At 43.6% G+C, this 25155-nt stretch overlaps 4 protein-coding genes across 4 annotated transcripts; 2 read left to right on the forward strand and 2 right to left on the reverse strand. All coding sequences in view use genetic code 11, as the record gives it.

Moving 5' to 3' along the window:
- Positions 1-5484: 5484 nt before the first annotated feature.
- EGR_03531 (Beta-taxilin) lies at positions 5485-8385 on the reverse strand (the record flags this gene model as incomplete). Its single annotated transcript, XM_024492780.1, has 3 exons — positions 5485-5584; positions 5923-6173; positions 8194-8385. The coding sequence occupies 3 exons, from the start codon at positions 8383-8385 to the stop codon at positions 5485-5487; spliced, it is 543 nt and encodes a 180-aa protein (XP_024352913.1).
- A 3397-nt stretch (positions 8386-11782) lies between these two features.
- EGR_03532 (Heterogeneous nuclear ribonucleoprotein A/B) lies at positions 11783-13865 on the reverse strand (the record flags this gene model as incomplete). Its single annotated transcript, XM_024492781.1, has 7 exons — positions 11783-12096; positions 12565-12738; positions 12811-12859; positions 13138-13269; positions 13307-13590; positions 13624-13664; positions 13702-13865. The coding sequence occupies 7 exons, from the start codon at positions 13863-13865 to the stop codon at positions 11783-11785; spliced, it is 1158 nt and encodes a 385-aa protein (XP_024352914.1).
- A 1210-nt stretch (positions 13866-15075) lies between these two features.
- On the forward strand, positions 15076-18387 carry EGR_03533 (Trans-2,3-enoyl-CoA reductase; the record flags this gene model as incomplete). Its single annotated transcript, XM_024492782.1, has 7 exons — positions 15076-15084; positions 15117-15219; positions 15257-15301; positions 15515-15925; positions 16957-17000; positions 17720-17915; positions 18260-18387. The coding sequence occupies 7 exons, from the start codon at positions 15076-15078 to the stop codon at positions 18385-18387; spliced, it is 936 nt and encodes a 311-aa protein (XP_024352915.1).
- An 801-nt stretch (positions 18388-19188) lies between these two features.
- On the forward strand, positions 19189-20341 carry EGR_03534 (Nuclear ribonuclease Z; the record flags this gene model as incomplete). Its single annotated transcript, XM_024492783.1, has 5 exons — positions 19189-19346; positions 19384-19594; positions 19695-19815; positions 19905-20077; positions 20168-20341. 5 exons carry the CDS (start codon positions 19189-19191, stop codon positions 20339-20341), a joined length of 837 nt encoding a protein of 278 aa, XP_024352916.1.
- Positions 20342-25155: the final 4814 nt, after the last annotated feature.

The raw sequence follows: 25155 nt of genomic DNA on the forward strand, positions 1-25155 counted from the left end.
TAGTAGTAGTAGGTAGGTAGGAGGAGGAGGAGAGAGAGAGAGAGAGAGAGAGAGGGAAGTAATAAAGTACACAATCAAGTGGATAAAAAAGAGTGATATGAAGTGAGACGGTTGCTGGCCATGGCGACGAGTTTAAGACTTTTCATCAATCTTTTCCTCTCCCTTCTTATTCTCGTCTCCATCAGCATCTTTTTCTGCCTTTGGTTGTGCTTCCTCTTCTAAAATAAATCAGAATTTCATTGAAAAAAAGATAAGGCTGAAATGTTGACAACTTCAGAGGACGTCCATATCCCGATTCTCTAGTTTCTAACTCCACGGCTAATTCCTGTGCATTCTAGTCCCTTCTGATTGACCAACACACATATAGATGTGATAGCAATGGCTGTAAGATCAAGGCCAAGCAAATATTAGTAAACACGTAAGGCTGGAACCATTCCTAGGCGCTAGCATCCCCCCTTAACCGGCCGGCTGCCACTTGCACCCACGTCGTACCCTTTGTTTGCTACTACACGTCAAGAGATAAAGAGGCGTCTTCCACCAACCCACTGGGGCTGAAAATTCGACCAGTTCAGAGCTCACGCACATAAATACCATTTTGCAACAAATAAGGTCTACCTGGAAGATATAATTAGCATATATGAGAATATTACCTTTTGGAGGTGAGGATTTGCCAGCTCGTAGAGCACGACAGAGGTTGGATAGGCTGTCAACCTGTTTTTGCAGGGCTTGTGATCTCTCCTTCTCCTTGCGACACTCGTCGATCATGTCCAAGAGGGCCTTCTGACTCACCTCCCATTTGCTACGCCACTCCAAGGCGGCCGATTCCGCGGTGCGCAGATGTTTCGTCATCTGGTGTTTGGAAACAAATGTCAAATGAAAGTCGAGACGTCCAGACAACTGCCTACATTGCCCTCAGTGTTGTATCTGACTCTTCTTGGAGTCGGCAAATCGAACCATTCGGTCCCTTCCTACTGCCCCAGTAGTTCTATCAAGCCGAATTTGCTTTTTCATCATAAGTTGTTAGCAATGACTTGTTTAACTTTTGGACCTGGGAAATGAAACCCCACTGTTTAAATATATGTATCACAAGAGCACAGATGAGAACGCGTCATTTCATTAGTATGGTGCACATTACTATGCTTTCTACTAACACTTCTTGGATCTGATGCAATTCAGACTCATCAGCTTCACGAGATTTCAGAATTGCAGCAACTTCGCGTGCAGATTTGCCTCTAACATTCAGGGAAGGTGCGGTGGAGGTGCGTACCACATAGAATGGTCCCAAAAGTCTACCTCTGGTGGTAAATCATTCAAAAATGAATGCAGTGCTCTCGGGGAGACCAACCATTCTTAACCCGAGTAGGCAATCACGTCTCGCGTTTGACAAGTTGTTTCGTGACTCACGTGACAAGGAGGACTTTCCCCAATTTTTAATTTCATATAAAATGAAACAACTCCCCTACACCTACACTAACAGGGGGAGGGGAAGGGCAAAGGAAAGCGGAAGCGGCACTTACGCGTGTTAATAGGCAGCGGCAATCCTCGAAAACGATCTACCTGTCGACCCTCGCTTCTTCCATATTTCACAGGACGTTGTATATTCCAAACTGCTGCCTGGCAGACTTGTGATAAAGACTGTTTTTTTTTACAATAGACTCATCATTGATTAGCACAACCCATTCACCACCCACAACACTTCACACATCTAAGGCACACCACCTTCTCACACCCTGACGACTTTCCTCGTGTCTCTGTGTGCGCGTGCTGCACAGCAGATTCAATTGCCTGGCATGTTGAAGATTAAACACTCCTTCCATCCAACAAACCTGCAAAACTCCTCTTTTTTAGAAAAAGCCAAGATCAGTGGATTGGAGGAAAGAACGTCCCATTCTTATTCTTACAAGACACACAAGACTGCATGCTCCAAACCACTTAGAGGAAGGGAGAAAGGTGGCGTCCTAACCTCATTTGCAGCCTTCGGTTGCCCTTAGTTCACATTTCCTTAGCATCACACCCCCCGAAACAGAACTGATATGTCTTTTGGAGGGGAAAATGCCGAGATAGGAAGGAAGGTGGATAGGGCTAGGGTTTTTCCTGGGTTCTAGAGACGAAATGTTGTATAAAGGCCGAGATGCTAATGTTAATTTTTCAACGAATAAAGCATTTAAAGTGCTTTCTAGAAATATTCAGGCTTTATCACCAGATAAGGTACGAATTTACTGAGTGTGACTTATCTAAATTTGACAGCTAACGTAGTTTGAAAAAATAAAACATGAAAATGAAAAGCCAGGCGAGATTCGCGATAGTTGAGTGAAGGGTCTTCGCTGTCACCTTGACAACACCGAGCCAACGATAGATCAAATAAGACTTTTTTCTTTTCAAAAAAGACAATTTATCCTCCCAATCGGTGAGAACTGCCTAGTATGAGAGAGGGTGAAATCTTAGGGACTCTTTTGTTTTGTCGATAAGAAAACATTGAAAGGGATACAGGCTCGCCGCAAACGGTTAGACAAACACCCCCATGGTTTCAGTTTAAGGCTGATTTGTGTAAAATCAGCCAATCTCTTTACCGAGGAAAGGTTTGATGGGAGAAAGCCAGATTTGATTTCATAAATTTTGATTATTCAAACGTCACAAACCACTTTCCTTGAAATCTTCCACTTTTGTACTTCTGAATGGTTCTTGCAATGACACCCATGTTTATTATGAGATGAAAAGATTCACCGACTCCATTACGGTTTATCACTAGTAAATACTTGGGTCCCAGCCCAGTTCTCACACATGGCCGGCAAAATGGCAAAAGTTGTCTCCGCTGAACGAGAGTCACAACAATAATAATAATAACCGTTAAGGAAAAAGATGAAGTCGTCAGAACTACCTACGCTATGTTATCTACACTACTCCGTGATTCCTGAATTGAGTGAAGGGACCGAGTTTAGGAGATAAAACGACCGAGAGAATCCCATCAAGGATCACAAAGCGCAAGGTCAAATTCTAACCATAAAAACAGAAAATACTTCTTTTGTTTAAGCTGTGTTGGAAGAATTCGTAAATGTCGCCAGCTTTTTTAGAGTCACCGGCATCCACACGCATGCGATGTGCGTCCAAGGAAGTGGAGTTTCGCAAACCACCAACCAGAGTGTTATGGACAACGTAGCACATAAGCTCCCCGAGTCTCAAATAGATGTATCATTATTATTATTATACTGCTGAAAAAAGAAAACTCTACACATATTTTCATATCTTAAACACAATCATTATTTACAGCAAGATTTGGTGAAACCGGATGTGGTAAATTGATAAAGCACACGTCGCGGATAAGAAAAAATCTAAGATCCTCTGCTGTGCTGTTGCGTGCCAACATGAAGGAATTTCAATTTGTAGAAGAATGCAGGCTGTTGCGATTCTCTACTTTACTACGTCAACCATTTCAGCTCGCATGCTGGTGGTGTGACAATCTTCGTCCTTCTGCTACTTTTCGACTTGGAGGCAAGCATCAATGTATTTCCCTGAAGTACTAACAATAGACCACTTCTTGCAAGCCTAATAAGCGGTCGCATCAAACGGCGTGTTGTTTGAAACAAATTCACGCCAAGAAATGCAGTCATTGAGGCATTTTTACAGTTGGCCGGCATGGAAAGCTCACAGTTTGGATGGCAATATTTGTGATTTCGACAGTGATTAACCACAGGCCACACTGAACTGATTTATAATTGGGCCATGATCAAGAAATTGGTGAAATTTCTCCAAATAGCAAGCGCATTCAAGACACCACTGCCATCTGTGGGGAATGCCTTCACCAAAAGCATTCACGTACGCACGCCTGTTGATTGCTTTTGGTGGGTAAGCGGTGAGGGTTTTGTTTCACCTGACGACGCATGGACGCTGACGGTGCAGAGGCACGAACAAAATACGTGACTGCGTTTCCCAGATGCTCTCTCAGTCGACTAAACTCTACGCAAAAAAAGGGCTGAAGAAATTTTGGATTTTGAGTCGAAAATCCCAGTTGCACAGGGTATGGAAGTAAATTTTTAAGGAGCTTGGATTAAAATAAAGCAGGACGTCTTCATAGTCAATTTTGAAAGAGTTGGGAAGGAAGGAAACTGAACAAGTCTGCACCGAACAATTACAAACGCAGTAGCATTGTTAACAATGACAATACTAAAATATTAGCACCCGAGGAAACTGAAGAAAGTTGATTGAATTGATGACAGGGTACACGACCCACAAATTACTGTTACCCTTTTTGTCTTTACTGAAGTGAACAAAACGCAGTGGCCATTGGCATTCCCTGGCTTCGGCGATTCACTTAAAGCAAAGCTAAGCTGAAAACTGGTTAGAGAACTGAAAAAGTCCACTTCGTGCCTACCAATTTATGCAAAGATGGGATATCTGCCCCGAAAAACCCTTTTACAACAAGGACAACAACAACAACAACAAAAAAGCTCAGCTGACAAGGTACATTTGGGGGAGAAAAAGACGCACCTTTTGCATCTCCTTCTTGGTGTTTTCGATGAGATCGTTGCTTTTGGCCATAGTTTTATTGAAAGACTGGTACTTGTTCTTGTAAAATTCAATCTACAAATGCAAGATAAAAGGAAGAATAGAATCGCTCCGCATGAAAAAGGAGACGAAGGGTGCCTCCTGAAAAGTGTACGGCGCGCATCAAACTAGAGGTGAATTGTCCTAGGATGTCAGACCTCGATGGGAACGAAGCAAATGAAAATTTTCGCCTAATTTGCACTTTCTAAGTAAAGTATAATTTCTACATCTTCTAAACTACTTTTGATAAATATTGCGGCAGTGGATGGACGTTGTTTCAAGAATATCAGGAACCGCACATGAGGGCAAAGCAGAATTTATGCTACTATTTGTTCCCTACAAAAGAATTTTTCAGGTAACATCTTGCCTAGATAAAATGACCCGGAACAGTGCAAAGTAGACTACAGGACTGTGGAAAGCAGGATTTAAAAGACGACGGGGGAAGAGGCAGCGAAAGATGGATTAAAAAACTCCAACAAAATAATAATAGCAACTTTTAAAGAAGAAAAGGGATCCAAATATGAGGCTTTCGACGCACTTTATCACTCTCAACGTAAGAGGCAGACGGACTTAACATGAAGAAAACAAGACGAGAGTGGAGCTTTGAATTCCCTGCTTTACGTTCAAAGATGGTACTTTTAGACCAGCTTGAAGACTGAGAGACAGCAAAAGGTGAAGGGGATATTATGAATTCAATCCTCTACTTTAAACAATAAGACACCCACCAACAGGAAAACGGGCGTTTGACATTTAGTAAACCACTACTAGAACAAAATGTCAGTACAAAAAAAGAGAAAAAGTGCAGCAAACAGGTCCTACGCAATCTTTTCCAACCACGCAAAGGAATGAGGAGTATGTTGATGGAGATTCTTTAATCACAAATGGGGTGCAAATATGTCAAGCCTGTAGGCCGAATAAAGCTAGACTGAAAAGTATGGAAACTTAAAGGAGCCTCCAATTCCACTCTTTTAGAACATTTAGAGAAGTGTCAATGTAAGCGGCAAAGCCAGTACGAAGAAGCGGGTGTTTTACACTTGGAAGTCTGAAAACAAGAGAATTCCTACCCAACTCATGCAGATAATGCAAATTGGTCAAAGAAGTAAAAAAAAGACTAGTAGAAAGTGAGCAAAAAAGGAAACGGACGTTTCAGTCTTAGTAACTTCATACTACTTCATCCTGAAATTGGGGACCTTAGAAGAAAGAAGGGTTAAGAGGCGGAGAATTTATGGATATCCCAGAATGAGTAATCTATCACTAATGCAGGTCCTTTCTCCAGTAGGGAAATGCTAAAGAGGAAATGTATAATCAAGCCCATTTAAACTATTTATCCGTATAACCTTAGTAGAGGAATGGGAAAAGGTAGTTAACATTTAATGTTACCTTGGCTCAAAAATAAGAACCCCTAGCTGAACAATTATGACTAGCGGAGAATGAGAAGAGAAATTTGCCTGCTCTTTGAGCTTCTCCTCCACCAACTGGTGCGCCTCGAGGCGCTGTTTAAGGAGGCTGCACTCCTCGAGGGCTCGCTCCGTCTCGCGCTTCTCGCGCAGCACCGCCTGCTCCTGCACTGCCCGCGCCTGCACCGCCTTCGCCTCCGCCAGCTTCGCCTCCAACTCCCGCGTCTTCAGTAGCTGCAACAGATGAACACAAGAGAGATTTTCCCAGAACTAGTTGAATAACGGTTAACCTGTCAGTTTTATATACAACTTCAGTGGCACTTCACCTGATGAGGAAGGAGGGGCCATATCAACGGAAAATAACCATGGTGCTGAGCAAGTGAGACACTGCCTCTCACAGAGTATCAAGGAGTAGATATTTCCAATAACACGAAACAAATAGTCGCTGCATCAATGTCACCAGTGGCTGTAACAGTGAATAGCGAGGGACGAGGAAGGTTTAGGGCTGACAATTTTGTAAAGGGAACATACCCCAAAGTAAAAACTGCTTAACCTGACGATTGGTTAGTACCTACAAGGCTTCGGGAAAGAAACTTTCACAAGTGCGGCTGATCCATTTCAGAACAGCTCATGTCATTTCCTCGAGGGTTCCTTGGAGCCCAGAATGCGCTAACTTACCGAAATTGAATATTTTTTGTGCATAATGACTGCGGCCATCATTCCCGCAGAGAGACTGATTTTTAATTTAAAAACAGACGATCATGCATCAATAAGAATTTCCACATGCTGAGTGAATGCTCGCAGGAGTGACTGGGGACTAGGAACGACCGTGGCCGAGACCGTCGTTGAGAGAGGTACGTTAAGCCGTCGTTTTGGGATTTGCAACATTCAAGTAGCTTACTCCAGAGCGGCTGAATGGAGCTTCAATATGAGAACCGCCCAAGTTTGGATTCTGTGCTTCTATTCACATGCAAACATCACCATTATTGGCTGCCATCTTTGTTGACGGTGACTGCGCTAGCCTAGCCACTATGTATGCGTCCGTTGTATGTGATGGAAGGCACTTATTACTTACTACAGTGCGCAGCATTAGCCACAGAAGCATTCCTTTTATCGAAAAACCTGCAATATTGAGTCCTGAAGTGGCTTGAATATCCCTGCACTGTTACAAAAAAAATTGCATATCCACATCTCCACATATAGGTAGCAAAAGTCCACCTAAAAGGACCACAATTGAAAACCACAAAGCATTGACTCCAACTCCCGCGCCTTCAGCAATTACATGGAGGGACAGGTAAAATCTGGGACTATCTTTGCATTCATAACCCTTTGAATTTGTCTCCCGAAGCAGCGACAGCAAACGCAAACAAAGAAGTGAATAAACGAGTCAATATGCTCACTTATTACCTGCTGGGCTTTTACATCAAAGTAAGCTAACTACTTAGTTAAGAGGCTTTAAAAATAACCCAAACAAGACGTCATAAAGCCCAACAAAGACATCAAAAAGCAAGCAATTTAGAATGCAATGTCATATTTTACCAATCAAATTAACTATACCTGCAGAGGGATTCCTAATAAAAAGATGGAAACTGTGCGGTGCTTTGCAATGACCTTTCTCAAAACCAGACTATCAATGCGTCACGGAGGACAAGTTATGCCTTCTTTTAATACAGTGCACGAATCCAAGAGAAGGGTGACCAACAATTTCTAAAATTGTTTTACGCCAAAATTTTTACGTTGGAGTCCCTTGAACAACTATGTTTAGACGTCATTGAAGGAGTCCTCGAAGCTGGATGCCCTCAATATCAAGGACTTATGGTATTGTGCAAACAATAAAGTCGTAATCGAAATAAATACAGACCACGCAAAAAGTAGCTGCCCTAGGGACCGCACGAAAACGGATGGCGAATTTATCCGACAGGGATGAGATAGTCAGGGACCTAATCAAATAGGTACTATCATTACTGCCTAATTAGCCAGAACACTTATAAAGTGTAGTTTTAGATGACAGCAAAGATCAGGATAACGTCCGCAATGACACATTCACAAGCATGAATCGGTCACAGATTGAAACGTCGATCAGATAAATACGAACAAGCCGATGATCTGAATATTATCAATGAGAATAACGGTTGAGGGAAATAAAAGCAACTTAAGTGTGCTCCACTTTTATTTGAAGAGGTACTGAATAACATAGGGTAAAAAAATAATTAAGAGGCTGGAAGGTTGGTCTAACTAAAGACGCCACGATTACCTTTTGCACGTAACTTTCACGTTTTTCGTGGTCCGCGATGAATTTCTGCAGTTTATCAGCCAACATTTGATTCTCTTCCCGAAGTTTATTATTCTTTTCCAAATAGTCGTTCAGTTGGGTTTGAATTTCGTTGATTCCACTCTGAAACCGGTCAGCCACCTCCTTACGCTTCTCGTCTTCTGACTGAGCCATCGCCAAGCTTTGATCCTACGGAATCACTCTACTGAAAACGGTTTGAAAACCAACGTACCCTTATCAAGTGATTTTGCTTCTGGAGCTCCCTACACAAAGCCTCTAACTTTTCCCTCTGTATATTCGCTCGATTAAAACTATCAAGGTACTGATCACGTTCAGCCGCGACCTGAAATTTTCACAGATCATACTCCTTTTCAAAAACTCCAACGATTCATTACTAAAACAAGGAAGTTCTTACAGATAAAATGCGCTTTTCTGTGAGCTTGAGCTTTGAACTCATCTCGCTGTTTTCCGAATTAAGGATTTGAAACTTTCTATACAGTGCAATAAGTTTATCCTCATCACTAGCATCTTCCGGGAGAGTGCGCAGTTCACCAGCTGAAAAGACTTGGTGTAAACTACTGACAGCACGAACCTATAAATTTAAGCTCTCTTTTGCGATGCTTTTTGGTCAAACCGAGGACACTTTTTTGCTTTTCTTCCTCTTGCTTCTGTTTTTCTTCAATAATTTCGGCGACCGGTTCCTCAGTAGCCATACCAGGTGCGAACTAGGACACTAGAACAACCACAGCCCAAGCCTGTTAAAATTAGCGCACTTTTGGCAAAAACGACTAAGCACTTGCTCAAAGCTCGTAGTTAATTTTACCTCTTAAAAATTTGCAAAAAAATATCATATGATATGCATTGAAATGGGTTTGTAGACATTTTTTATAGTGTATGTGTCTGTAGTATTTTTACCGCGATTGCAGATATTTCAATTGGAGCACTGACACTACAACTCTTTTATCGTACTATTAGATTCGACAGCATGTACTTCACAAAAGCTCAAAATTTTTGTTTTTGGGCATTTTTTAGAGCAGTGTTTATTGGAGATCTGTGTGATGCACCGTGAGTTGTTATACCCCTAGGAGGTTACTAAAAGATGCTTTATCCTTTCAGCACAGCGCTACTAGGGGCCATTGACATAGTTTTATAGGGCATTCTACATGACAGACGCATAGTCTGTGGTGACTGTAGGTTGCACCTGTTTCTATACGGCTAAAAAAATAGCAAATCTCCGCACCTTCTCCCCTCTGAGCATCTCGGTGCTGCTGCGGTTACCCTTTTTCTCGCGTAATACGCATATATTAAAGTAAACAAATCACCGTACAGGGAAAACCGATGCCATGAGGGATTCAAACCCATGTGAGGGTGCAACTTAATATTTATGATAATGTATACAGTCCGTTTGGTTTGAATCCTAGAATCTTACTACCTTTGTGAGTCCATTTGCATAAAAAAGGACTTTGTGAATAATTATGCTAAGGACAGGACTATATTTCATAGCGGGCATTGGAGTATCTCGCGACTTCTTTGAAGACAAAAGACGATATAATGCTCGGGCAAAACATATACATTTAACACACAGAAGGGGTTTGCGGCTACTGACATGCCACAGAGTCCAGCCCATTCAGTTTATGGTGCACTGATTAAGACACAAAGCCGCCCTTTACCAGAGTCGTAAGTTAAACAAACATCCAACGCATTGTTAGCACTTTATCTAAGTCTATTGTTTCTCGTAGTCACATCTATACCTTCACAGTATGAAATGTCATTTTGTTCTGCCAGATTTAATGACCCTGTCTTTGAGGTCATTTGAGAGTAATGAAGTCTTAGCTTCACCCTGTCAGCACTTGTTGTGTCTAAAGCAGATGCCCTTCCAACCCATTTGTAGAAAGCCCCTACGGATTCACCCACCCCCATTATTAGTTTCTTTTTATTTAACCAGAGTAATCGGGATAACTTTTTAAGCGGCATAGGACTTGTTCCCCGATGTCGATGATGGCCGCGATGTCTTCCCTGAAGCTGTAATAGGGCATCCGAAATAAAAGTACAAATTATTATTCCTGTACAGAAGGCCTGGGCGACTTTTGGGCATGGCTGGAGAGCCCGGTCGGATATCAAGAATAATAACTGCGGAGGTAAAAGTATTGAATGGCCAAAGCAAGAGACCGAGCTTCCAAACCCCACTACCGCCGTCACCACCAATTTTGCCGTCCCACTTTGCTGTAGCGGTAGGTGGTAATTAAACCGATGCAAACCCACTTATTGAGTCCAAGCTTCACCACGAATTTTACTAAGAAAATGCCCCTCTGCTGAACCATCGGAAGCATATTGTGCCTATGGTGAGTCATTCATCATTTGATTTGCGAAACATGGAAACGTAGAACTGATACCTTCTGTGGTATACCTTGTTTTTTTGTACTGGATTATATTCTGACAACGTCGACAAAGTGAAGGAGCGATGTTAACTTCGGGTGGCAAATTCAGCTAGTCTGGATCAGTGAGGTCTACGAATAAACATATGCCAGAGAATGAATCCGTGTTCTCATACCGATCGCGGCAAGGATCCCTTTATTACAGCGTAAAAGTGCGCAGCCACGCCGCAACTTTCAAACGAGAAGCCAAGCTCACACCCTGTAAACCCCACCAAATAAAGGAAGCGGGGCCGCAGACGGCTCAGCGACATTTACCACCCGCACACTTCCTTGAAGGCCCAACGTGACACACAATAAGTTGAGGTAACCGTGCCAATGAGCACTTGCGCGTGCGAAAGCAGCGCGGCTCGAAACACCCCACGCACCGCTGTCAGTCAGCCCTGCCAAGTATGGTAAAGCCAAAGAGTAGACCTCCTAGAGAACTGACAACCGGATGAAGCGTGGCCCCCCAGATCCATCCCCAAAATTGAGGGTTGACAAAGGCAGACCTTGGGTAGTCCTCTGGCATCCAATCACACCAACAGCCGCCGACACGCGGGTAAAAACCACACGCCAAAGCCAACCATCAACCAGAGCAGCACAAGAGGTGCAATAACCCCCAACGCTTTATAGGGTCCTTAGGCGTCACCATTTTGCGTCATTTTTGCACGTCCCCCGCTTAACACGGAGTGCGGCGGGAAGCAGAGGAAGGAGTGAAGTAAGAAGAACCGTGCGAGGAAAGATAGAGGAACAAAACAGAATGCATGGCGAAGGACTGTGAAAGTCGAAGATGGGAGTGAGGGCATGAACACGAAACGCCTGGGTGCTGGCAGCTAGGGAACGGTGATGGGACAGGGACGAGTGGCGGCAAAACCACACATAGACAATAGACAGAGAGGTTTCTGTACACAAACATCCGGCGCGCCAACACATTTCGCAGCGTCTTTTTCTTCAGTCCTCTTTTCCTAGGCACTTGGGGGCAAACCGAGAGACCGACATGTGGGACGGAGAGGGAGAAGCATTGCCGTGCGTGTGTGCTGGGGATAGCGAGGAGGCGGAAGGGAGTGTGACGGGTAGTTGTCGTGTCTCTGTACAGCGGGGATCGAAAACAAACGTTCGATCGAGTCAGCGGGAGCCTATCCATGCATCCGCCGTGGTTAAGGGTGCGGTGCAGCCGCTGCATAGTCGAAGGTAGGGACGGAAGGAGCAGATGGTTCGGCGGGGTTCCAGTGGGAAGAGGAGTTTGTTACTGCCGGCGCAGCAGCAGGATAACCCATTGCTCCTGCGCCACCACCAGCTGCGCCAGGCGCGGCCGCAGCCACTGCTGCCGCCGCACTGTTTTGATAATGCGGATTAGGGGCGGCTGATGCTGCTGCGGCGTTGTGATGGGGATGATGGGCGTTATTTGACCGCCCAGCGCCGTACTGACCACGGAAGAGAGCAGAATTCGTGGCGTAGTTGGCATATATACCTGGGTGCACCAAAAATGACTCTTTGCATAGGGAAACAGAAACAAAGAACTGAATGGAAAAAGGCATATATTTGCGTCCTTCAGTGACCACCGTCCCCGGCGCTGCATAAGCATTCACATAAATGTAAAGGCTACTATCACGTGATCCAGGGAATTCACAGAAAGTAATAAATTGTGCACTGACTAATGATTCCATTAATTCGAGTCTATGTTGAAAATGCTTTACAACTGTAAATGTTAAGTGAAGAGACAAAGCCGTGTGTGTGGGCGCGCATATGCGCAAACACAGGTGACCTATGAGATATATCAGCAGAGGGCACGGAAAAATTAAAGTACGCATGTAGTAGACATGTAACACTTTTTGCTGGAGTGGGAAATAAGACCACCAAAAAATACTCGTGGTTTGAGTGCTACCTAGACTAAAATACTTAAAGGCAGTCTGGCCAATTCATCAGGAAGCGTACTCACCATAGCCGCCGGTTGCAGTACTGGGGTTAGCCGCGGCACCGAAATAGTCATAGCATCCGTAGTATCCACCATAAGTATAGGGGTCCAAACTGGCATAAGCACTGGAATAATCTCCGTAAGGATAGGGTGCGTAGGCAGCATAAGCTGGGTCAATGTAGCCGAGACACTTCATATCTAAAAAACGACACATCCGAAAAAAGGTCAGACTGGATGATGCAATAGAAGTGTACGACAGAAAATACTCACTCTTGTTCTTGTTTGCTTGATCCTTTGTTACGGCAACCCGCACATCGCACTGAAATAAGTGGGAAAAAATGCACCCAAATCAAAATGCGAATGAGAAATTAAGCCGCAAAAGGACCCAACGATAGAAGAGGGACGAAACAAAGGTAAATAGCGTAGAGCTTAACAACTACACGCAAAACAGTGGCGTATAAACTTACGCTACGTCGGTGATATAAAAACCACAAAGCAAGACCACGGTTGTTTCAAACAGAAGGCATTATTGTCAGTGCAAGTTAACAACTATGACGGCGAACAGCACAAAATTATGATAGTTGATCAAAAGCCTACCAAGCGGCCGTGGATTTCCTGCCTTTCCTTGGCTATGGCTTTGCGAGCAGCAGCTTCGGTCGCGAAGCTGACGAAAATGTAGTGCTTTCGCTTTCCTTTTTGCAGGTCGAAGGGCAGATCGAGAGACTCAACCTAAATTACATTAGTCTAGGGCAAACATTGTACTAACCTGCCCAAATTGACTGAAGTACTCTTTTATCCTCTCCTCAGTGAGCTCGGGATCTATACCGCCAACAAATATTTTCTTCATAGCTTCACGGGAGGGCTTGGCCCTTTTGGGGTCAATCCTTTTTCCCATGAGTTTGTGTTCGGGAACGCTGAGGACTTTATTTACCGAGTCTTCATTTTCAAACGTAACAAAACCGAAACCCCGAGAGTGTCCCGTGAAACGATCAATCTTTATAATGCACCGAGTAACATTGCCCCACTGGGAAAAATAAGACTGAAGATCCTCTAACAAAATGTCAAAGAGAGAACATTAAATACCGCTAGTTGTTTCCCAGTTTAGTCCACCAACAAACAGCTTTCTATGACAAACAATTAAAACACCATTGACTTGATTACCGAACATCATCGTCAGACTCAGACTGCACAGTAGCATCACCTGATCCGTCTGGGTGCTTTTCGGCAGTGTTGTTCTCCACAACGGAAGGTGAATCCTCCCTTATTTCGTCAGATTTTTCAACATCATTCGGGCTTCTCTCCGAATTCTCACACATTGCATCCATCATCCGTGTGGCAATGCGTAATGGTGGCTATTTTTAAGCGTTTCTCATATTAAAACAAATTTGCATCAATGAATTTGCCAAAGACGTGGGATGCAAAAGCTGACTCGGTAAGAGTGAAAACACGTTTGATAAAATCAATTTTTAAAGACTTGATTGATGCATATCTCCTGTATTCCAGCAAATCATTTATCTATGCCCAGTTACATTTTACAAATTATCTTGCACTTTATTTAAATTGGAAGCCAGCCCTAAACAGGAGGAGAGTATTGCAAAGCATAAATAGTAAGCAATTTTTTTAGGATATCTGCCTACACTGAAGCTAACTTAGGAATTTTTGTGCACGAACCACCCTCATCAGCATAATAGGGGTTCTTAAAGCGACGGGGACTAAATCTCCATTTCGAATTAGTAACAATTTTGCTTTACAACGTGGCCTGATAAGCTAACCCAACCGAATTATACACACTGAGAAACACCTAAGTTCTTATCGGATAAACTTTAACTCCGCAGAATGAACCAAATCACCCTCACCAAATGCTTAACTTCAAGCTTTTAAGAATGATCTGTGGTTCTTACGTCAGAAACGCAAGACCCACAAACCCCCCCTCTAAGTCGTAGCTCACTTATTTGATAATTTGCTTTATTGTGCCACTGCGCACAAAACAACACCAGCCTTTTTATCGGTGTAACCGCAGCGCTTTAAGGCCTCTTTAAAGACAACACTCTACAATGCGAGCAGAATATGCATTGTCGACTAACAGCAGGGCTTGGGACTGCCGCCACTCCACGGAGGCCAGGCCGCCATGCGGAGGAATAGTAGCCAAGTGTTTAGGCAGCCCGCCCTCAAGGTTGAGAGTTAAAATAATGACTAGCGTGTTTTGCGATAATAATTTTTCCCGAGTATTACTGCTGTGTACTTAAATGCACAACTCAGTGCGCCTCTTCTTTAATCACTAAACTTATCAAATACTTGTAGCCTAAATAAAGGCGAATATCGTTCGGCGAAATGGCTACCATTAAAAGGGTAACTTTGAATGTTTTAAACTTTTGCCTTCATGTTTTCTAGAACAACACCTAACTTTAGCGAAATTTGCACTAAACTTTTAAATATGCTTTATAAGACTGTACAACCAATCACAAAATTGGCTTACCAACCGCGTGTTCAGTTGTCCGCTTTTCGCCTTTGGTCGTAAACGCGCTAGGGTTTATTATGACTACGGTAAGGAATTATGCAAAAAACATTACCTTTAGGTTACAATAATTCATTGTGCTTCAGAAAAGGTTTTATTAACGCTGAATAACGTGTCGTCTAGTACTACCATTCGAGCATTGAAGGAGAGGCTTGCATCTCACGGTAACTTGGTTCCTTTCTCTCTATTGGATGTAAATAGACAAAAAGTACAAGTTCAATCGCATTTCACTTCGATTGGAACCTCGTGAGTTAATATTTCACCGTACGATGATGCGAGTCCTTCTCCATACTGGGCGCAAGGCTGACTATTTTAATTGAGCGTTCTAGCTTCAAATTCAAGTGACTTTTTGTTATATTCCATGTACTACAACTTTCCGTTGCTTAGACTTTTCTACACGGTAGAAGAATAGGAACAAGATATCACTTTTCTCATTTCGAATTGTTTGCACCGCCGCAGGTGGGAAGATCCTTTCGAATACTTTCCGTCTCAACGAAATCGAGGGAGCAGATAAGGTTTCAGAGGTGCGTCTCTTTTACAAGGATCTTGGGCCCCAGGTGGGATGGAGCACTGTCTTTTATCTAGAGTATGCGGGTCCTCTGGTGATCTACTCAGTAGTCTGGGCGATGCGTCAGCCTGGTTGCCTACTTAACGTCCTCTCGCCTATGCGGACCGATGGGGGACTGCGATGCCTTGCGGGCATCTGCTACGTGGGCCACTTTGCTAAGCGCCTGTTGGAGACGCGCTTCGTGCATCGCTTCTCTCACGCCACTATGCCGCTAGCCAGCCTCATCCGTAACTGCGCCTACTATTGGCTCTTCGCTTTCTCCATCTCCTACTTTACTACCCACCCACTCTACACACCACCCTGTGAGTAAGAATTCAATGGTTATTCGTAGGCCAATTTCTTTATTAAAAAGTGGTTGCAGATGGGCTTTGTAAACCATGTCTTTAGAGCTTATTGACCACCGATGTTTTGAAATCAATGTTCTGACTGTCCATGCACCTAGGAGAACGCTTGGGGAATTGGTTTGGTAGTTGTATCTCCGGTTCGGTCAGTTTGGTCAATTATTCGTCCGACTATTTGTCATGTTCAATGAGCGCAGCTGCGACATTTACAGCTAGGTTCCGGTGACACCTGCAGTTAAATTCGCTTTGGCAGCTGGTTTAGGAACTAAAATAGTCGTTAAAATGCCTGTGACTGCTTTGTCATCGACTTATTAGTTAATTAAATGATTGGTGTTAGGTAGTTGTTATCATGGCAAAGTAAACTGCTGGGATCGGTAGGGTCCAGCTCCCAATTCACAGTTTTGATAGTGAAAGTGCTCATTTACTCGGTATATGTATGGACTTGTAATTTGATTGAAGCAAGAATTGGTTCACAAAGTTGGAAGGTGGTTCCTTACCCAAGTGTTGAAGTAATGGCTCTACAACTTTGAATAGAAAACTTGAATGAGCACTTGCCATTTTTTTTCTTTCTAAGGTATAGAGGAGGATTTTAAAGCGCACTCGTGATCCATTAATCTTGAAACTAGCGCCTTTTGAATGCTAATGTTCCATCTATAGTTAGTTTTTATCTTGTAACTTGTTCTTACAGTTGTAGTTAGGGTTCAAAAACATACAATTTTGATTTACTTAGTCTGATGGTAGAGAACTCTTAAATGGTATTTACTGAAAGCCAAAAATGCACCAGAATCGCGGCTTTTACCAGCAGATTGGAAAAGGGCAGTGCACAGACCCGGTTCAACTGCCCTCCTTGCAGACCCTAGTATTGACTTATCTTGCGAGTGCATAATCTCAAATTAAGCCCGCGTTTTTTTAAAACAAGTTCGAAACACGACAAAAAATAGTTCACACTCCAAAAACGGGACTTATTTCTCTCTCATTTCTTACCATTTTAGCCTTTGGCTGGCCCCAAGTCTACACTGGTTTGGGCCTATTCCTGGTAAGTTATTTGCACAAAATTTCCTTCAGTGGTACCATTTTTGAACTAGGTTTTGGTGTTTAACTCTCCGTCTTTTTATTTGCGTCCAACGTGAGTTCGAACACCTTGGATTCAAAAGCGCGCTACGGCGTCCTTTTTACATTAAACATGCTCGTGAACGGGACGGTTAGGATCCACCTCATTAAAAGCCTGTGAATTGCCACCTGATTGGCTTCACCTTGGATTCGATTTCTTGCGTTCTCCTTGGATCTTAAAGTTGGTCTTTTTGTGTACTTGATACTCATTCAGGCGACATTTAAAGCAAACCGAGACACTAAGCCTGGTATAATGCAATCCAAACATTAGTAATCGAGATGGAGGCGATACGAGTAGCACGCGCGGCAATGAACGGCGTCACCTCTTAGAGGAGACTTCGGGCACCAGCTTTAACAGGCTGCGACGCTCGGCCACCCGGCAGCAGTAAGCCATCCCATTTACCGTCACTTAACCATTTTGTTAAGAGCATCCCAAACGCTTTCGCCTTAAAGCACCTAACCGTACGGTTTGTGCTACTGGGGCTTACTTCTCTGCGTTCTGTGAATCAGCTTAAATTCTTCGCAACAACGATTTCAGTGCCACTATAGGGTGCGATGAAACCCACAAAATAAATACTTACTACAGGTGGCCTAATGCCCTTCACGTCGTTGCCATTGTCGCTCCTTATTATGCATTCTCTTTAGCTCGGTGAGGCGGGCAACTTCTGCTGCCACATCGCACTGCGCAATCTGAGGCCGGCAGGATCTACACTGCGTCAGATGCCGCGTCCCGTACCCAACTCTCCGCTCACCTTCCTCTTCAACTACGTTGCCTGCCCCAATTACACCTACGAGACGCTCAGCTGGATCGGCTTCACTGTGATGACCCAAACCCTCCCAGGTCAATTGCTACTGTGTAATTAGTTTAAACAGGTCACTGCGAGTTTTTTGATCCACTGGAGGAATTACTCCTACCTTCTGTGGCCAAGCAGGCTCGCTATACAGACGAATGAGCCGTCGGTTATGGTTTGCGACTGGCTTACACATTTTTTTTGTGCCTATGGCAGGGTTGTTTTAATCCTTTACGAGCTTTTGAGGCACTGGAACACGTTTAATCAATTGTAAGAGGAGCTGTTCCTCATGCTCTGAGGCTGGTCTGAACGTTCCATTGTTAGTGTTTTTTTTGGCTTTGAATTGGTGTTGCTTTTGCAAGATTTTAAGCAATTGGTTCTCTTGTCTTTGCAGCTGCAGCGTTTACGGTGCTGGGTTTCTGGACGATGGCACAATGGGCACGAAATAAATTGCGTGCGTATCGCAGCGAGTTCGCCTCCTGTCCGAAGGAGCTGAAGGCGATTGTGCCACTCATCTACTAGAGGGCTCATCCCTGTGCTCTCTGGCTTGTTTGCTTGTTAAGCTGACACATTACCATTATCCATATGCACATGTTTGCTTGTGTGGTGTGTTCAGTTGCTTTATTTACCACTTGTAAGTCGATGAACAGGGTTAGCAGCAGGTGTGTCGTTTTCATGGCTTTGGGTGCCGTTGGTAGGGGGAGGGGGGGGTCCGAGGCTCTGGCCTCCTCTAGGGGTCGTGTTACGTCGCGTCACGCGTGAGACCTACCCGGTTCTACGTTTAAAGTAATGGGTCGGGGCTTTTGCGTTGCAAGGGCGGTAGCATCGAGATTTTCCGAGGGTAGGAGGTGATGAATTTGGACGTGTTTGTAAAGTCATGAAAACTCGCTAAGAATTAGACTTAAGGCGTGCGCTACCAGTGTGGCCGATGTCAAAAGCATAAGGACAGTCTCTCATAAAATATGGTGGAAGAAAGCAGCATCCGACTTGTAAAGGTGTTTTGCAAAAGTAGGCGGCACCAAACTTACTGCTTTGCTGCTGGACTTGTACTTGCTCTAATTTCTACACGTATCTTTCTGTCAAATTCTTAACAATTTGGTAAGTTAGCATGAATTTGTCGTCCTACGCGTAAGTCTAAGGAATAATTTAAAGTTTAATTTTACACTTTTTTACTTTTTGTTGCGTAGTTTAGAAAATCCTTACATATAATTTATCCCTGTTTGTTAAAATGGATCAGAAGATATCTTTAGGGTTACGTCCCCGCTACACCCAGTTATGCGTAGTGGTGTGTCTTGACGGCTGGTCGTTCGACACTTCGCCTACATGAGTCGCGGTTATCCTATCGAAGATTTTTACGTATATGGATGGTCAATTTCGGGGAACGAAACCGCGATTGGCGTCCAAAAACATCGGATGTTTTTTATGTTTGATGTCGGTATTGCTCCTGCCTGGTCAGTGAATGCTGAACACGTATTCATCAGGTAAGCCGTATCACTTGGTAAGTTCTATTTCTTTAAGCCACGGTCACATTGATCACATCGGGGCTATTTGTCAGCATATGAGAAAGCGGGAATTAAATCGACTACCTCCTGCTCTATATTACCTTCTTCCGAACTTGATTGAACCAGTTAGGGCACTCTGTCGCGCTTTTGGTCAACTACAAGGTGAAGAAATTTATTCTTTACTTCATCCACGCTTGGTGGAGATGTCACCGGGTTCATCAATGAAAGTGCGTACAGCTCCATAAAGTCTCGATGAGTCTGTTAACAACTAGGGTTGATGACGTTTTAGATCTTTATTAACGATGTGCTATGCGTTATTTTATCTAGATAAATAGCAGATGGTCGGTCGAAAGTTTCCCAACTGACCACGTCTGTCAAAGTCAGGGGTATATTCTTTTCCATAAGGACTATCACTCAGGAGTCCGCACAGCTGAAATTGCATATACAGGTTTTTGAAGTCTTTTTGTGCATAAAGTGGTGTATTTTAGGGTTAATAGTGTGCAGATATGTGTCTACATTTTTCGTAATCGGTTTCAGGAGACACTCGATTTACAATATTCACTCAACCAGCCCACCGTGACATCTTACGAGTTAGGCTTCTGATAAGCGAGGTTACCTATTTGGATGAAAACCTAAGAATGAAAGAGAATGCAGAAAAGTACGGTCATAGCCGCATCCACGAGTATGCCGAAAACGCATACCTGTTTGAGGTGAGTGTGTTCCACGTGAAGAAATAACACCTTAACAATTTTTGAGGCAGTATTTGCTTGCATCTTTAAAACACGGTTTCTTTGTTACAGGAGGTGGGTGCATTGTTTCTTATCCACTTCTCCGACCGATATTCTGTACCGGCAATTAAGGATCGCGTTTACGGGTACCTCCCGCCAGAGCTGGGAAGGAAGGTTTTTTGCTCCTTGACTGCGAAGAAGGCGAGCAGACTTGAACACAGCGCTTTCCCACCACCCTTGCAATAATGCTACGTCTACTGGTTAATTCCCAGTAGATTATTTTTTTTTTAATCCTAGCAATTTTTTATCTGTAATGCAATGATACTTTTACTTAAAGTCAGTGTAGAAGGATGTCGTTTCATTATTTTGAAAGTTTTTTGGGTCACGGTTGGAACGGTATCCTTTTTTCGGTGCCTTGCGGTGACTTTTTTGCCTATCTTTGGGGCGGCTGGATGCATCGCTTCCCTCTAGCTGTTCATCAGTCTTGCTGCATGGGACATAGCGAAGTCATTAACACCTTGAGCCCGACTGGGCTCTTCCTTTGGAAACACTTTCCAATGTTTTTCCGCCAGCAGCAGGAAAGGGGAATGGTGCGTGTGTAGCTAATCATACTTAACTACTCGTTGTCTTCTGCCTCTGTGGAGTAGTCCGGTGTTCACTCCTTCAGCCTGCCAGCTCTTCTGCTTGTTAAAATAAATCTTGGATGGCGATGTGGAAGGCTTCTGGGGAGCCCCGAAGGCCACAGTTTCTTATCGGTTAGATGTTTACTCTCGGATATTGAAGAGCGTGTCCCCAACGTAGCTCCCACCAGAATTGAAGCAGGAGGTATTTTGTTGTCTAAATGCTAGTGGAGCAGGGTCATGTTTCAGCCAGTCTATTTTGGCCTTAATGAAACACGTGGTATGTGACCTTAAACTTAACTATTCATATCGTTGCCTAAAATGTGACACCTTTCCTCGCATTGTTTTCATACAACTGTTGCCAACTGATGCACGGAATTCACTGCCCGTAGGACATCGGGCACTTTTCTAGCACTGTCATCTAAATTAGTCTTTCTTCGAGACAGTTTACAGCGTAGAGGACATCACATTCAGAAGCACCAACCGGTAGGTGTTCCATATATGAGAAAAAATTCATTCATGGATTACCATTTAGGCAAGCTGGTTTAATAATCAAAAGCCTCACCCGGAAGTTGTCTCGGTGGATCCTTTCACTATGGACCAGAATCCACGTATTTCCTGAGGAAACTCACAGGAAAAAACCGCAAGCTAATCCACTGTTGATGTCAAAAAGTGTGCTGCATCCTCCCAAAGACGAAAGAAACTTCAATTACTGTTGGCAGGCAGTAATCGTTTTGGCAAACTATACAGCCGCGACTTTCACCATTGCAGTTTGTCACCATGCTCCAGTTATGTTAACTAAAAACTGTATCCTAACTTGTGTAATGGAATCGTAAAACTTGCCCTAAATCAAGCCATTTGACCTCACCACTGTCAGAGGAAGTTATGAAGCCCTCCTGATGAATTGTGTGACAATGTCACAAGAATTGAATAACATGATAAACCGGTTCTGTGGAATAGTCTATAGGCAGGGCGGGGTAGTTCAATGCGACATCAGGTGTTGTACAGCTATCTACCCAAACCGAATTCTTTCAGGCACCAATAAGTATCGTCTCACTGGTCACAACTGAACAGAATGGGGCTTAGCAATGACCGCTGCAAATCAGGCTTGCTTCCCAGCGCTGAACTTCGGTGAATGCTCTCTCGTAGCCGGCGATTTTTTATCGCTGTTCCACACAATGCAGGATTCCAATTTGTGCCACCTCACAACAACACAGACGCTTGGGATCTCCCACTTTGGTGGCTATTTTTTCCGTGAGAGTCCGAGGCATTGCCTTTGGCTCAGTCCTGATTGCCTGGGCTCGCGTTAGCCGCTCCTTAAGTGCGCTGGCAATCACTCGAAACCTTCCCTCGGTCAATTCCTAGCGGGAGAAAGCGCCTAAACATGATGAATGTCTGTCGCAAATTATATGTAGTTTCCACTCATTAATGTAGGCCATAGTCCCAGTTCAGTCTGTAGCGGTCTTTGTGCATCGTCATAGTCTCCAGATTGAAAGAAGGTAGACGCTGGCTCATCTTCGCGAGACTGTTATCGCAGTTCCGGCTCTTGGAGGAGATGCAGTGCCCACGAGAACATCACGAAAAGGCCTCCACATCAACTGATTGAGGTACGTAGTTGTTAATCCTTCGTCCTCTCTCACTCACTCTCGCCCTCTCTGCCCCTTTCTATTCACCTCGTCTGCCTTTTTTCCGCTTCAAAAGCGACAGATTGTCCACGTCAACTTCAGTTCTCTCTTAACTTACCTTACAAACAGGTCGAATTTAGTGGCAGGTAGATGTTGCTCATGCAATGATGGCATCGCTCTGCTCCGTTTTTGTGCACTGTTCATTGTGTCTTATATAGTAGTGGCAAGGAGACCACAAACGACGCTGTTTGCGAGGTGGAGCAGCGCTATCGTGGCTATTTGGCCAAGGCCTTGGAGGTGAAGGGGATCACTGTTGCACTGATATTGTTGCTTTCTCGGTACTGCTCGGTACTGCCTTTCCAAACTGTTCTTGCATCGGATAGGGCAGCATCCGAATGATTTTTTAATAGACAGTTTAGCTCTTAGAAACAAATTCTAGCGTCCTCACAAATGATACTGACCTAGGCAATTCTCGTGTGATGGCATCTTCGCATTGACAATCACGGCCAACGAAAACCGTAGAAGTGGGTAGCTTCAATAAAAATGTGTCACCGAGGAAAAAGGAGGTGAGCATTACGCTAACCAGACATGCCGGAACAGCGAGGGCGAGGCGATGGTGCGGTGATATCGAGGGCATTGAAGATAATGCCGATGGTGACGAAGGTAGTGCAAAAGGAGATGTGGTGGATTCTCACACACACGACCATCAGCTGCAGACTGCAACCATGATATCTGTGTCCTTGGTGGACATCAATGCGCGATTCCCAACATGGAGTCCGACTCCCTTACTTACGCAGCATTACTGTCTCATCAGCCCCGAGTTAATGTGCAATTACCCAATCGTGGTCTCACAGAGCCCCTTTGGACCCTAGATCTCATGACCTCAATCCTTCCTTCATTTCGACGTGTATATTTGTCTACAGGACATCGCTCAACTTGCTTACATTTGAAACCACAATCACCCTTTTTGCTTGGCCATTTATCTATTAATATCAGCGTGATTTCTGATTGATACAAAGCGGAGTCCCCATCGCTACTAGTTTAGAGTTAGGGTACCTGTTTTGAAGAGGTTTATGGCTCCAGCATATCAGCAAGACCTTGTATCAGAGAATTTACTCAACTGCTGCGCAATATGTGTTCGGCTTTCTTCAAGGCCGCCAAATGTGGTGTCCGAACATGAAGTGTAAATGTGCTTACCTTGTGTCCCGGGGCATTGAGGACATGCAGCACTGTTTGTAAATAGTAAATTATTGGAACTTCTGATAATTACCTCTTACTAACACTGAGTTGATACAACAGTTTTACTGAGCGATTTACCGCGTAGATCAATGACCTAAGAGTCCTTCAGTACGTTTATAGCAAACCCTCCCCTACAGTGGAGTTCCAATGAGGTTAGAAAAGAGGCACAGCATTCTGTGTTCCTAGCAGTGAAATTGTGATCCCCATTCCAAATCATTCCTATTTGATTCTTATGGCCTCTCCCCAAGCCATGGCGTCGTAAAGGTAGGGATGTGTCTAAGAACATCACCAAGAGAAAGACTAGAATTGAGTGTGCTTTCGGCAATTCCATCCACTCGAGCTCCACAAGATGGTTGTCTGAAACTAGCGCTTCGCCGCGCTTGGCCAATTGGACAAGTCTATTGTGTAGCCGTCTATGGTGATTCTACGCAGATGCTGACTAAGCAGTAAGCGGCATCCTTTTCATGCCTCTAGTAGTAAAGAAAAAACAGGCTGACAGATGAGCATGTTGGTAGGTCGATGGGCAGCGCTAAATTGGAAGCCACTCTGCCTCGTGACATTCAATAAATTAACATGCTTTTGGGCAGATGTTCACCTGTGTAGGGAGTGGTATATAAAACACCCTATTGCAAGGCATCAACTGGCTCTAAACAATGCGAGGTTAAGCCTATAAATTTACATCTACCAACAGTTTATGATAATTGACACAAGTCATTGACAAAAGAAGGCGCCTAAAACAAAGCATAACATGAGAAGGTGCCTGTGAAGATCCAATGCAAAATTTATTTGTGTACTTGGAAAAGCAACCTGGCAGGGGAGAAATTTGTGCTTTTTTTAAAAGCGAACCCTTTAATTTTACCCAATGGTCTTCTGGCCCTCGACGAATTTCGGTGAAGAGACAGTTTGTAATTAATCATACACTTCTGGTGTGGATGTTTTTAAACGCTTGCACCAGAGTGTTGAAGGCAAGTAATAAGATTAAGATTAGGTACTAAATACACATCTTGTAATCATACACATTTTAATGAAGTTTTTTTGGTTTGCTTGACATTTCAGCAAGTAAAACTTACATTCAATAATAAATAATTTTTTGACACAAAAAAACAAAAAAAAGAGTTCTAGGTAAAGAATTTTCTTTACAATGTGTTTTTGACTGCTATTAGCCATTGTTTTAATCGTCAGCTGTGGACTCGAGGGTTTTGGAGAAGGTCGTATTTCCGTATAAATAGGCCAATGGGAAGGCGGATTTTCTTATTACACAATGCATATGTGTTACTGGGGTATCATTTGCCTTTGCTTGACGTCACTGGTTATCCAATGTTCATGGCAAACTAGTGGTAATATTCTCTCTTGATTTTTATGTTATGTGTAAGCCTTATTTGGTGATGGGTTTTTACTCACTTGTGAATTATTCTTCCATATCCCACAGCCAAATTTTAATTACTTGAATGGATGAGTTATTATAACTTTTCTGCTATATTTCCATAATATCTCGGTATGGCTCCTCTTCATCATTCTTCAAATTGATAGAAGGATGTGCATGAGCTGGTCCAATTGCTCTTCAATAAATATTTTT

This window comes from Echinococcus granulosus, assembly GCF_000524195.1.
Source record: "Echinococcus granulosus chromosome Unknown EG_S00018, whole genome shotgun sequence".
Taxonomy (NCBI): Eukaryota; Metazoa; Platyhelminthes; class Cestoda; order Cyclophyllidea; family Taeniidae; genus Echinococcus; species Echinococcus granulosus.